This window comes from Nesoenas mayeri, assembly GCF_963082525.1.
Source record: "Nesoenas mayeri genome assembly, chromosome: 5".
Taxonomy (NCBI): domain Eukaryota; kingdom Metazoa; phylum Chordata; class Aves; order Columbiformes; family Columbidae; genus Nesoenas; species Nesoenas mayeri.
In genome coordinates this window covers 61,345,663-61,358,910 of record NC_137548.1, presented here as the reverse complement: position 1 = coordinate 61,358,910, position 13,248 = coordinate 61,345,663, and the positions used below count along the sequence as shown (strand labels likewise).

The following is a 13,248-nucleotide window of genomic DNA, read 5'->3' as shown; positions in this document are numbered from 1 at the left end:
AGAAGACAGTCTTAAATGTGCTCAGTTGCTTCAAGATATATTGAGGAACATATTATTAAACAAAGGACTTTCGTACACTTGCAAAGAGCTTTCAAATTTATCTATTTTGTTCTATTGCATGCACAGACACAGCTATCTACTAAAAATAAAACCATTATTTTGGGTGTACTCTCATTCCTTTTCAGGCATGTATATTCTTATGAAGAGATAAATACTATTTTTGCACTGGAGCTTAATTTATCTTTAGTTCAATTATACATCTAGAAAACTGAACCCCAGAGATGTGGAACAGCTTGCCCAGTGTCATCAGGCTGGTCTGTTGGGCCATGTCCTTTGAATCTGGTAAACCATTCACTCTACTAGACAAGATTGCTTCTCTGCATACAGTTCAGTGTAAATCAGCTCTAACTTAGACAGTATATTCAGCCTCACTCCAAGAACCACTGAAGCCAACATCTTCAGTTAATCCAGCTGGTAAATTTGTAGGACTCTATGATAGAGCAATCCAGGTCTTCTAACCCAAGTTTTTGGAGAAAACATGAAGTTCATCTCAGAGCCATCCCCAGATTTATACCAAAACCCACTGTATGTTAAAACCAACCAACCTATAGCAATTCACACAGAACAAAAACAAAATAGAGTCCTTCTCTTAGATAATACATATCACACGCACGTAAGAATTATGCCACAAGCATCTCCACATAAAAGCTTTTAGCGTGTTCAGGGCTGTGGGAGTACTGAGGCCTGAGTGTGCATGCCATTTTTTCCATGTGTTTATTGGCAGGTATTTTTAAAAAGCAAACTCAAAATGCAAACAGGCTTTTACAGATTGGAAGAGAACTTCTGGCTGAGCCTTCAGTGAGTGGGCATACAAGCAGGGTCCTGCTTCTGTCCCTCTCTGAGAACAAGAACGATACACTTCTCTGATATGTTTGCTTTAATGAACTGCAGAATGAAAATTCTGCAACTGTTTAAGAAAAAAAAAATAAACTCACTCTTTTTACACTTAATTTTCTGCAAAACAGTGTATTATGCTGTTATTACAGGGAACATAAGTTTTTTGCTATGTTTGATACCTGGCTCCACATAACCATTTGAATATCAGGGTTTGCTCTGCAACATAGCTGAGTTTGTGATAGAAGATTGTCTTAACTCTGTTTAGCCATGCACAGGTATAGCTTAATATTCTAAATGTGTATGTTTTGTATGAATGGAACACCATTTGCATTGTATACGATTGACACATGATTCCAATTTCACCTGGTTTCAGCACCAGCAGTATCATAGTAAACTGTTGGCAACCAGAAAGCAGAACAGCAAGTGTGCTGTGCAAACCTTATCACTTATTTGTACGGAACCGATATGTAAACAACTATTTCATGGGTATATCAAACTTCTCCCATCTGAACTCAAAGAAAAATTTAAGACTTGGAATAAAGTGTCAAAAAATGTCCTTAATTTTGCTAGTACACTTTCTAAAATTTGAGTAAGATCTCATTTATGTTAGTGATAAAATATTCCTGAAGAGTAAGCAAGTGAATTTCATTAGTTTTAATAGAAACTTAAATATAAAATATAGCACATATATTCTAAGTGATTCTTAAATAGCAAAGTCACATTAACAACTCACCAGCTTTTCTTCCTTAATGTGAGTGTTTTCTTCTTGAACTTTTTTACTAACTGCTGTCTCCTTAAAAAAAGAGTATGAAGAACAGTAAAAATCATTTAAAATTATTGTCTATTTTCTTTAGTAATATTGTATTAACATGATATTGTGAATCATCATGAAGCTGTTTAAAAAACTGAAGTATTTTAAAATATGTTGTCCTAGCCATATGTTTTTTTACTATAAAATTACACCTATATTCATAGCACATTTACTTCCCTAGAAAAGGTCATTCTGGAAGCAGTATTGTTTGTATATGCAGCTAGTAGAAAGGAATCACTAATCTCTATACAGAGAGATCATTGCCATGATGTTTGCTGAACAAAGAACAGAAAATATTCACTAAAAAATAGATTTGTTTAAATTCCAAAATACCATTCTGATTTTTTGTTGCAGTTCTTGAAACTGTTTTTCCTTTGCTGCAAGATTGATGTTTTCTTCTCCCACCCTGTACTGAGATGTGACCTTGGACCTTATCAAGTCTGTAGTTACTTTCTTCAGTTCCTTAACACAGGAAACACGTATAAATAGTTCATCCAGTATAGGCATTGCAATTCAAAACAAAGACAAATCTTTTAAACTATCCTGAGTCATGCCCTGCTTTTAAATAATGTATGGAAACAACAGAATAAATTAGAAGAATTGAAATCTGTAAGGCTGACTAGCTAAACTTTAAACTTATCACACATGGCTAAAATTTTCTTTTCAGAGATAAAATGTTATTGTGCTAATTCTACTGTTTTAAGTATTTATGATACTTAGGCAATTTTTTTTTTCTTTCAAGAAGTATATCAGAAGTGGACATTGAGTTGGTATCCGTAAAATCTCCTACACTGAAATATACAGTAGGAATAAAGTACCTATTATAACTACTGTATACGTTCCTGGGAACCAGAAGGGGAAAAAAAAAAAGGAAGAACAGTGACTATCTGGTAAAAACAGGAACTGGCTGTAAATTTGGAGGATCTTTGCTTTTCCTGAAACATTAATTACTTAATCTCAGGAGAACGCTAAATTAATTTTAAATTAGAGGCTTCTACAACATGATTTTCCATCTAAAATATGCCTTTGATTTCATAGTCTTTATAATCTTTTAAATATCCTGCTTTTTCTTGGTATCTGTTTTTTAACCAGTTTATTCCAAGCTCCTAGTGGAGCAAATAAACAGCAAATGCTTTGATCTCATTAAATTACAACTTATAGTTCCTGGAGCCATAAATATTATGCCCTGTTCTCCCCCACCCCTCCCGTTCTGGTACAAAGTAGTCTGTTTAATATCGCTCTCTCCTTGAGCGCTCTGACGTTTACTCAGACAAACAGCAGAGGTTATGAATGCTGTTCACAGATAGTATCAAGAATTCTTCACGATGCCATAGTGGTGAACCAAGCATTCAGAATGGTAATAGTTTTATCTAACAACTAAGTTTGGTCTGTTTAACTTTTCTTCACAAAACTGGAATTCCATCTTATCACAGAGCAATGGTTTAACTGTTCTGGACAAAATCATATAACAGTACAAAAGAAAAAGGGAAGATCATGTTGTAGTTGAAATTCACAAAGTTTTACAGAAAATACAAGCATAGGTACTATGCTTAAATAAATCATTTTTTTGCTAAAGGCTTTATTTCTCACGTCTTTTAGCCATAATTCAATCTAAAATGATCTAGTAAGTACTAAGTGCAATCGCAGAATCAATTACAAAACTCAAAGACAGCAATCCTTTAGAATTGTGTTTTTCTGTAACATAGGAAGACTTTTTCCATCTTCTGCAATAACAACTTATTAGTTGTACTAGTTGTACTATTTTTACTTGAAGGCTCTGTAATGAGATATGCAATCAAAGTCCCTACAATTAAGTGGTGGAAGATGCAAGCGGTTTTAACTTTGTGAAAGAGAAAAGCTGCACTGTGCCAGTCTTCACAGAGAACTAGACTAATGGGGTGAGTGCTACACAGGCAGGTGCAGAAGCCTGCTGTGGATTTCATACTTTATCATTCCCAAAACTCACAGTTTATTTTGTTCAGAAAAATCTTACTACCTATTTTGTCATGGGTAAAGACAAGTCACACTAAGTAAAATGGGTCCTTGAGGTAGGAAAGATGACTGGATTTTTGTCTTTGTATATAGCAGATGGATGTGTATAAACCATCTGGAACAAAACCCAGATCTGCTAATGTACCGAAGCTGTAGTCAGAAAAACAAACCAAACACCACACACAAAAACCCCGACCACCAAAACTCAACACAAACCCAAAAACAACCAACACAAACCAGATCACCAAAAATAACGGCCAAGTTTTCCATGGTGAGTGAAAGCACGAGCTATATGGTATGAAAATAAAAAATAGTTTTCTACATAAAATATGTATATTTTCTCATACTTCGAAATTAAAATTCACCCTTAGAGTTTTTGCTTATTTTTCTAGTAGCTTTCTGTCCTTAATAAGATCACTAGCAGTATTCTGAACCCTATATATTAAATTGAATCTGCAAAATAATTGTATTCGTTTTGGGGTAATGTTAAGAAAGAATGTTAAGGCTTTAAACCCCTTCCTTTGCTGTGTTGCTGGCAGCCAACACTTAGGGACATAGTTTCAGAAACACTTCGAGCCAGCACAAGGCAAGAGTGTCACAAAAGAACAGTCCTGCTCCTTAAATGTATTTTCCTTTTGCCAGTTGATCTAAGCTAAAACTTACTCCCTTTTTTTGGTAAAATGTAGTTTTAATGAATACAAAATTTTCCTTCTACTTTCCCTCAAGGCCACACAAACACACGTGCCAGCATGAGGCCATGGTACATGGCTGGCAAAGCAGCCAGCGCAGGGAGATGTAACCATTGCCCGAGACAGTGCTGACGCCTTAATGCAAACTTTAAGTGTATCCAAAATCACAAGTAAATCTTTTTGCTCTTTTCCGAGGTCTGTGCAGCCCTTATAATTTTTTAGGCCTTGAGCAGCACAGCTGTTTTTTAAAGGTTTGTTTCATTCTGCTGCTTTTCTTGGTCGGATTTCAATGCCAGCATTTTCATAGTTTCACTAGTTTACTTTTATCCGTAAATGCTGAATAGCATTCACTAACTCCATATTCCCATTAAGAACAAAGGTGTGAGATCACCCTGCTCTGAGTCAAAGTAACGGCTGTGATAAGAGCTGACAGCCAAATTAAGGTTTTAGTACTAAGGACAGTCATTCCCACTCCAGCACTGAGGCTAGAGAGGAAAGAAGTTTGAACTCACAAGTTGTCAAGAGCTGTTAGAGGTCGGTCAATTCTCCAAGGCAGATAAAACCAGCTTTTTAAGTCGTCCCAACTTCTGCTGCAGAGATGATGACTCCTTTCAGCTACGTAGCAAGTGAAAAGAGCCTGGTAATCCCTCTTCCAAACTCTTCTAAATATCAAAGATTTCCCATTGCTTTGGATCTCCTGTTGGTCCTTTCAGCTCTACAACAGACACATTTTCCAAGAAGGGAAAATACCTGACTACTTTAAGATCACATCTGACACAGTGAGGCTACGTACAAGGCAGCCACAATGAAATTAAACTACTTCAGGGCACTTCTGTCTGGGTCCAAGGTCTTCTCTTCTCTTTTCTCTTCTCTTCTCTATGAGCCCACAGCCCCTCAGCACAAGAGCTGCTATAGGCACAGTTCAGATGTGCACTCCCACACTACAGAACTTCTCAGAAACATTTTATAAGCACACTGTTGAAATAGAGAATAATGAAAAATAGGCAGTATTTTTTTCACTATGTCTTTTTTTTTTTTTAAACTCTGTTTTCACACAAATTCTGCATTTTGAGGAAAAAGGCATATGCTTCTATTATACACAACTTTCATTAATAAAGCTGTATTTACAGATAAACCTTCATTTTTTTCATAATAAGGCATTGCTGCAGCAAAGTGCCGCATCGCTATGTGAATATGAGAAGGCTAAGAAATTAAATTCCAGCTCAGTTTTGCACTGAATGAGATGGTCAAATACTTAACAACCAATAAGAAATTCAGACACAACCAGGATAAAGGCATTTCCTGGTGAACTGAGAAAGGCAGATTAAGTTTCAGTTGGCCTCTTCTGCTGCTTATCTAAAAGTATTTTATTTAAAATTCATCACCCATGACCTTAAGAATCATGAGTATAGGTGCAAAAAAGAATGGATTAAGCACTATGTTTGATCACTAGAGTACATCAATCACTATCAGTTTCTCACACACCTCTGCTGCTCACAAATTTCACTATGTAACATTTTCTTAAACACTTTTTTTACGTATCCTCAGAGAATTCTAAGTAATTAATTATTCTTGGTTTCTTAACCAAAAGCAGCAAATATAATTTACTATGATGCTTAAAAAATTCTATAACTCCTAAATTTTGCTCTTTTAGATGAATGCTCCTCTTTTTGTCACATGCAAATTACAATTCCTTTAAAAAGGAAACTGTACAGTTGAAGGTTACCCAATGCACACAAGACAATATTGTCCTCAGACCTTCATAGCTATGATGATATTACCATTTTAACATCTATGGATTTTCTACTGAGAAAAGTTATCACCACTGACAACTTCCAATATTCTTCTGTTGCTCTTCCCTTCATCAAATATTTCAGATCAATATATATAGGATTCATATATAACACATAAGTATGTATAAAACCTATAATTTGAATTAGGTAGCTAAATAAACATTTCTAAATGCCATAAAACCTATTTGTGATTTAGATATTAACTTGAGAATTCTTCCAGTGTCTGCTTTACTGTGTTTCTCAGTCTGTTTCTATGATGGTAGCAGTTCTGAAATCCTTCAGATCAATCACTTCAAAACTTCACCTTTTTGACACTGAGGTTTGCCATGTTACATTGTAGTATGTAACTAAAAAAATCTATATTGAATTAGCAATTAATCTTCACTGTGGCTGGCATATCTTCACATAATAAATATAAAAATTAAGTAAAGCACTAGAGAAGGTAAGAATGAAACAAATGAAAAAATGTTTAACTGTCTCTTTTTCAAGATGAAGTTTAATTTTAAGTCAGGCTTCTAGAGGCATCACACTCCAAAGAACCTTAACAATAAGAGGCTGCGTGCTTTGAACAACAAAAAACAACACTCAATTCAGGAAGAGTTTTCAAGCACTTCTGTACCTTCAAATCTCCTTTTCCAGGCAAAAAAGTGGGTAGGTAAACAGCTAATTTTTGTTCAGTTTAACCCAAATATAAAATAGCCATGGTCCCTTCTCCTCATTTATGAATTACTGCCCCTTTTTGTTTTGCAAGAAATTCACAAACTTTGTAAGGATTCCACAGTAGTCCGAAGCATTAATCTGGAAACTGGGGATTAACATTAGGACAGGAACAAACATGCATTTGTTGCCTACCTAGAACCCTCAGAGAATCAAAAGGAGAAAAAACAAACACACACACAAACCAAACCAAAACAACAACAAAACAAACAAACAAACAAACAATCAGAATAGAAAGATAAAGAGATATGAAAAAGATGTGGTATGGAAAGATATTGAGTTTACAGGACTTTCTGATGGAGATGCAGTTACATTTTTTATCCTACATGCAATCTACCAGCTTCCTTCAATGGCAACTACTCACCATGTTCCATTGCTATTTGACTAAACTGAAACCACCACTGCTACCTTTCCATTTCAGATGGTAGAAGCAATGCCAACACAGTACAGCAAGAAGACAGGTTGCTAACACTGAGAAACAAGTAGGACAGGGTAGAGGTAAATCAAAATTACCGAGTTACAGAAACAGCTGCTCAAAGTTTAATTGGGATTCATGTGAAGTATCTGTGCACAACAAGGGAGCATAAGATTAATTTAGCCACTAGTCACAGAATGAAGAACAGTACTGCTGCTTGTCCACTCCTTCTGTAAGTACTACAGCAGGTTGTAGAAGTCCCAAAAAATCCCACTTAAACATTCAGAAATACATCCTATACTTACTTCCTTCAGGTTACTGATTTCTGTCTCTTGTCTTTTATTCACTGATGCTAGTTTCTTATTGAGCTGTATCGCTTCTTGTACTTTAAACAAAAGTTAAAACATGTTAATATGTACTTTCATGTTTGAATGAATATTTGACTTATAACTGCAATGTATGTGTATATAATTCACAAAATAATTCAATAGCTTTGTGGAAAAGAGGCTAAGGCTGAAAATGTGACTCAACTGCTTTTTCTGTATAATGTTAATACTACACTAAAGGATTACACCAGGTGGTACCAGTTGCTCTATACCTCAGACAATGAGTTAAGACTTTTCTATACATTGGTTTGCCTTTTTTTAACTTGTAATTTGATTTTTAGTTCATTTTATGTCACTTTATTAGGATCACTTCTCCATTAGCTTTTAATCTTAGTTTTGCTTTTTAACAACTGTAATTTTCCGATGAGCTTATTTTCAGAGAAACATAGAACACAATGAACCACAGAACATTCAAATAATTGAGTTAACAGATGTGTAGACTTGTACATGCATATAGGACACGGAAGACAGCAAAGAGCAGAGGATAAGGGCAAGGAAAACTCTAAGAATAACCTCTGTCCCTTTTGAAAGGGCCAAGATATCACTAGGAAATTCCTTGAAGTTTCACTATGAAAAGCTGAAGATATTCCCTGGTGCCTATACTTTTTAAGTCACTTCTATTTAATTTTAGTATTTTGATCCTCTGAGGTCTCTCTTCAGCCTTTTCTATTTCCTGATTCCTCTTCATTCATTCCTAATATTTTTTCCTTATTTTCTCAAAAAGCTTCTGGCACAACACTTGAATACAAGAACTCCAGACACTGTCACACCCAGAAAGTTCTTTCCTTTTCTGTTAAAGATGCCAAGCATGATGAGGAATGATGGACAACAGCCTTACAATATAATAAGCAATATTGCTTATTATATCAGAGTATGTGAAAATGAAAATACTCAAGAATGTAACAAACACTTTCTGATACAACTTAGAAAAAAAACCCACAAAAAACCAACAGAAAAATAAGGAGGCAAAAACTGGTAAAACCCTCTCCTATCTTTCAACAAGAGTCACATGTTCACTCTCTAGCTTTAAAAAACTAAGGGTGGGACATTGTTTAGGTAATAAGGTGTATTATAAATGGTGGTATTTTCCCTATACAGCACTATAACACATCAATTTTCACTCTCTTGTTTCCCTACATGCTGCCTTAATACAGTAGATAAAGAACAACAGTTTACAAATTTAAACCGTTTGCATAAGAAATGGCTCGTATACTTTCTGCCTGACTTTGCCACTGACTGCAATTTCTTGCTCAGAATTTACAAGTTACATACATGCCAACTGCAGGTCTTACAAACCACACACAAATTAAATTCTTTCTGCAGCAAAAGACACACTGAGAGTTAAAGTGGTGAACAGATTGGCTTCTTGAAGGGAAGGGCAGGGAAAAATTTAATGCAATATAACAAGGGAAGGTCTAGAGTCTTGCATCTGGGTAGGAACAACTCCAGGTTCCAGTATAAGTTGGGGAACGACCTGTTAGAGAGCAGCATAGGGGAAAAGGACCTGGGGGTCCTGGTGTGCAGCAGGATGATCATGAGCCAGCACTGTGCCCTTGTGGCCAGGAAGGCCAATGGGATCCTGGGGTGGACTAGAAGGGGAGGGGTTAGTAAGTCTAGAGAGGTTCTCCTCCCACTCTACTCTGCCCTGGTGAGCCCACACCTGGAATACTGTGTCCAGTTCTGGGCCCCTCAGTTCCAGAAGGACAGGGAACTGCTGGAGAGAGTCCAGCGCAGGGCAACAAAGATGCTGAAGGCAGTGGAGCATATCCCGTATGAGGAAAGGCTGAAGGAGCTGGGTCTCGTTAGCTTGGAGGAGACTGAGGGGTGACCTCATTAATGTTTATGAATATATAAAGGACAAGTGTCACGAGGATGGAGCCAGGCTCTTCTCAGTGACAACCAGTGATAGGACAAGGGGTAATGGGTTCAAACTGGAACACAAGAGGTTCCACTTAAATATGAGAAGAAACTTCTTCCCAGTGAGGGTGACAGATACTGGAACAGGCTGCCCAGGGAGGCTGTGGAGTCTCCTTCTCTGGAGACATGCAAAACCTACCTGGACACCTTCCTGTGTAACCTCATCTGGGTGTTCCTGCTCCGGCAGGGGGATTGGACTGGATGAGCTTTTGAGGTCCCTTCCAATCCCTAACAATCTGTGACTGTGATATAGTCAGAATCTACATAACAATTATAACTGCATAAAATTTTTCATACCACCTTATTTATTTACTGACCTGGTTTTAAGCTTTTATATTTCTGCACAATAAAATATTTTATTTTATTAATATTTTCTGTCAATTTCACAGCACTAAATCTACTTTAAATGGCATTAATTTTCCCCCATTTGCTAATTCCCTTACTTTCACGCCCTCATTCGCGCTGCTACAACAGTTTATGTTAATTACACTGCTCCATTTTTTTTTTTTGAAGGGGTGGCTGTGCTGCTGGATTCTTTGGAACACAAATCAATTCCTCAGTGTAATTTACCATGTGGTCACACCCACAGCTGTAGCAGCACATCAGCAAAGAGCAGAAGAGGTGCAGGGCTTCTGCTGCTTAACCTGGCACTGTCACAGACAGACTGACGGAGCTACTGAGACACTGTTACTGTCAGTCAGTGTATTTGATGCTTGGCACACAGTAGCTGCTATTCTTCTGAATCATCAGGTGTCTCCAACTAGTTTGTCAAAACACAGCAAAACCAAATGCTGCAGGACATTTAAAACATACATACCACTGTGCTCCAGTTTTCCGTGAACACCTTTTACAATTCCAAACTGACATGCAATGGTAGCGTAACACCTCTCGACTTCATTCAGTTTCTTCTGATGCTCCTCTTTGGCTGTTAAGTGCATCTGTAATTTTTGATCCTGTTAGAAACATCAATGAAGCACCTGCTTAATGACAGTAACTGGCATGTATAAATCAACTCTCCAGATGCTTTTTATCATAATAGCATAAATGCAAAATCATTCCCAGAATATCTTGATTGCCTATTTTATATTCAATATCAGTTCCCATTCCCAGAGAGCACCTCATTCCAACAACCTTTAACTGTGTGTTAGATTATCAAAAAAGCACTTTAACACATTTTCACATGCTGTACTTTATATTTTGGAGAATTTTTATGTAAATGTCTGCAGAACTATATCAACTGTTTTCAAATCCTGGTTTCAAGTTTTCCTTTGTTAGGTGGCTTAAACAAGTTAATTAGTCTGCCACTGTATTGTGAACAGAGCCTAACGTGCTAATGCTGTCTGTGCTTTTCACCTGTCCTCCTGCACTACCACTCCATACAGCATTGTGCTCTCTCGTTCCTTTGACATAGGATGTTCACACAGATTAATGCAGTACCCACCCCACATCAGCTACTCAGTACCTGGCCATGTCTTTGGTTGCAGATTGAAAACAACTCAGTGGCCTCGGCAGCTTGCACCTCATTGCCCCAGCTGCTCACTTGTCCCTACTGTCCTATTAAACCAAGTACACCAAGCTCTCACATTGCAGCAACGCAACAAAATACAGGGCCTGCTTAAAAACTCTAGACATCTTCAATCACAGCCCCTGCAACCTGTTGTCCCAGCACCCAAACAGAGGAGCACAGAGCAGAAATGATGATGTGGCTGGAGACAGGTAAGAGCAGGAGCTCCTTAAACTTTGGCAACAGTGCTCATGTCTGCATGACAAAAATAAGGCCTACGGACATTTGTCTCCAGTTACAAACCAGAAGCAATCTATTGTGCAAATAGCGTTCAGTCTTCTTTGTAAAGCCACCAGTAAAGTACTGTCTTCCTCTTATCACCTTAAACACATTCCAGCATAACATGGTTTTAATAAACAAGACTTTTTAAGCCATTGCAATACAAACTCAAAAATATTGTGGTGGGTTTTCTTTGTTGGTTGTCAATATAGGACTGTTCAAAGTATAGGGCCACTGTGATAATCACGAGATTTGAGCACCTGACAGGTGAGGAGAGGCTGAGGGAGCTGGGACTGTTCAGCCCAAAGAGGAGATGACTCCAGGGGGACCTTATCAAGGTGTATAAATCCCAGGTGAGGAGGGAGAAAATAAAGACAATAAAGCCGCACTCCTCCCAGTGCTGTCCAGTGACAGGAAAAGAGGCAACAGGCATAAAGCGAAACACACAAAACTGCACTTAAACTTGAAGGGAAAAAGTTACTGTACAGGAGGTTGAACATTGAAACAGGTTGCACAGACAGGCTACAGAGTCTCTGTTGCTGGAGATATTCACAACCCAACTGGACGTGGTTCCAAGCAGCTCCAACTGAGCCTGCCTTGGGCAGGGCAGGGTTAGACTGGGCCGTCTCCAGAGACACCAGACAGCATCACCCATTCCGGTTCTGGGATTGTTAGAAATGACATAGTGCAGGAACAAATAGTAGAGAATCTGTATATTGGACATGCCTAAATAAAAGAATTTCAACATACTTGCTAAAAAATAGAAGTGCATCAACTAATTATAAAGAGCAGTGGTGACTTTGATTTAGATTAGTGAAACTAATGCAGATTAATACTCTAGGCTTCCTAGAAAAAAGTAATCTTTAATAAATAATTATTAATTCCTCAGTATTGATTAGCAGTTGTAGTATCTTGAAATAGAATTAATTCACTTTAATTCTAGGATTATGTATCTAACTCCTTTTGTAAGCATCTAACACTTCTTTTTAAACTTCTATTAACATCTTGGCCTAAGTAATGTGTCATTGCAATGAATCCCACAAGACAATTAAGTGTATTTTAGTTTCATGGATTTTACTAATCTCTCTCTCATCTTGTGATGAGGTGACTGAAAAAACATTCAAAGGAATCTTTATTCAGTGACAAATGCCACTGATTTTTAAAAAATTACTTGTTATTTGCTATTCTTTCTTTCATATATGCCAAGGTTTTTTGTGTTCCTCTTTATACTGTATTTTTGTTAATAGCTTTGTAGGTATTATTTGGTCAATTGAAAAATGAATTTTCTCTGAAGAGAGCGGGTTAAATTAATTCCTCAAACTATATCCATTTATTTAGACATCTAATCTATTTCTAATCTACAGTAAAGCAACATAGCAATTAAAATGAATTGGGCCAAATTCATTCCTGTGTGTAAATTCAAATTACACCAGGATGAATCTGGCCAGTCTGTCTGGCTTCTGTAAGGCTCCATTTCCATGGAGTAACAAATGCAATACGTGTCTAAGCATCAGAGGATAATAAAAGCTGTTAGTAATCAAAAGAAATGACCAACATAAGGCTAGAAAAACAGGACTATACAATACAAATTTCTCATGTTTTATAAGGTATGAAATTAAACACACTACAGCGAATAGAAAGTCATAATGGAAGCACTGGTTAAGAAACACCACCACTTACAGAATCACTGCAAGGGATGTAGGTTGTGAATGTTCATATTCTTTCTCTTTTTGCTAAGTAAACTGTTGAAGAACTGTGCTTAGCTAACGTTAGCATGTGGAACTTATAATAGAAAAAATAAAAATGATATCTTTTTCCTGATACTCATTTAGGTGTATTTATTCTAGG

The 13,248-nt window shown here is 37.0% G+C and overlaps 1 protein-coding gene across 1 annotated transcript in view; it reads right to left on the bottom strand.

The window, feature by feature from the left end:
• CCDC73 (coiled-coil domain containing 73) overlaps positions 1 to 13,248 on the bottom strand; it is a gene marked incomplete at both ends in the record, with an annotated part of 79,553 nt that overhangs the window by 21,084 nt on the left and 45,221 nt on the right. Inside the window, 4 exons of the mRNA XM_080345291.1 lie at positions 1,631 to 1,690; positions 2,042 to 2,170; positions 7,620 to 7,699; positions 10,435 to 10,570. Of these exons, the coding sequence (XP_080201417.1) occupies positions 1,631 to 1,690; positions 2,042 to 2,170; positions 7,620 to 7,699; positions 10,435 to 10,570 (405 nt within the window). The remainder of the gene's footprint in view (positions 1 to 1,630; positions 1,691 to 2,041; positions 2,171 to 7,619; positions 7,700 to 10,434; positions 10,571 to 13,248) is intronic.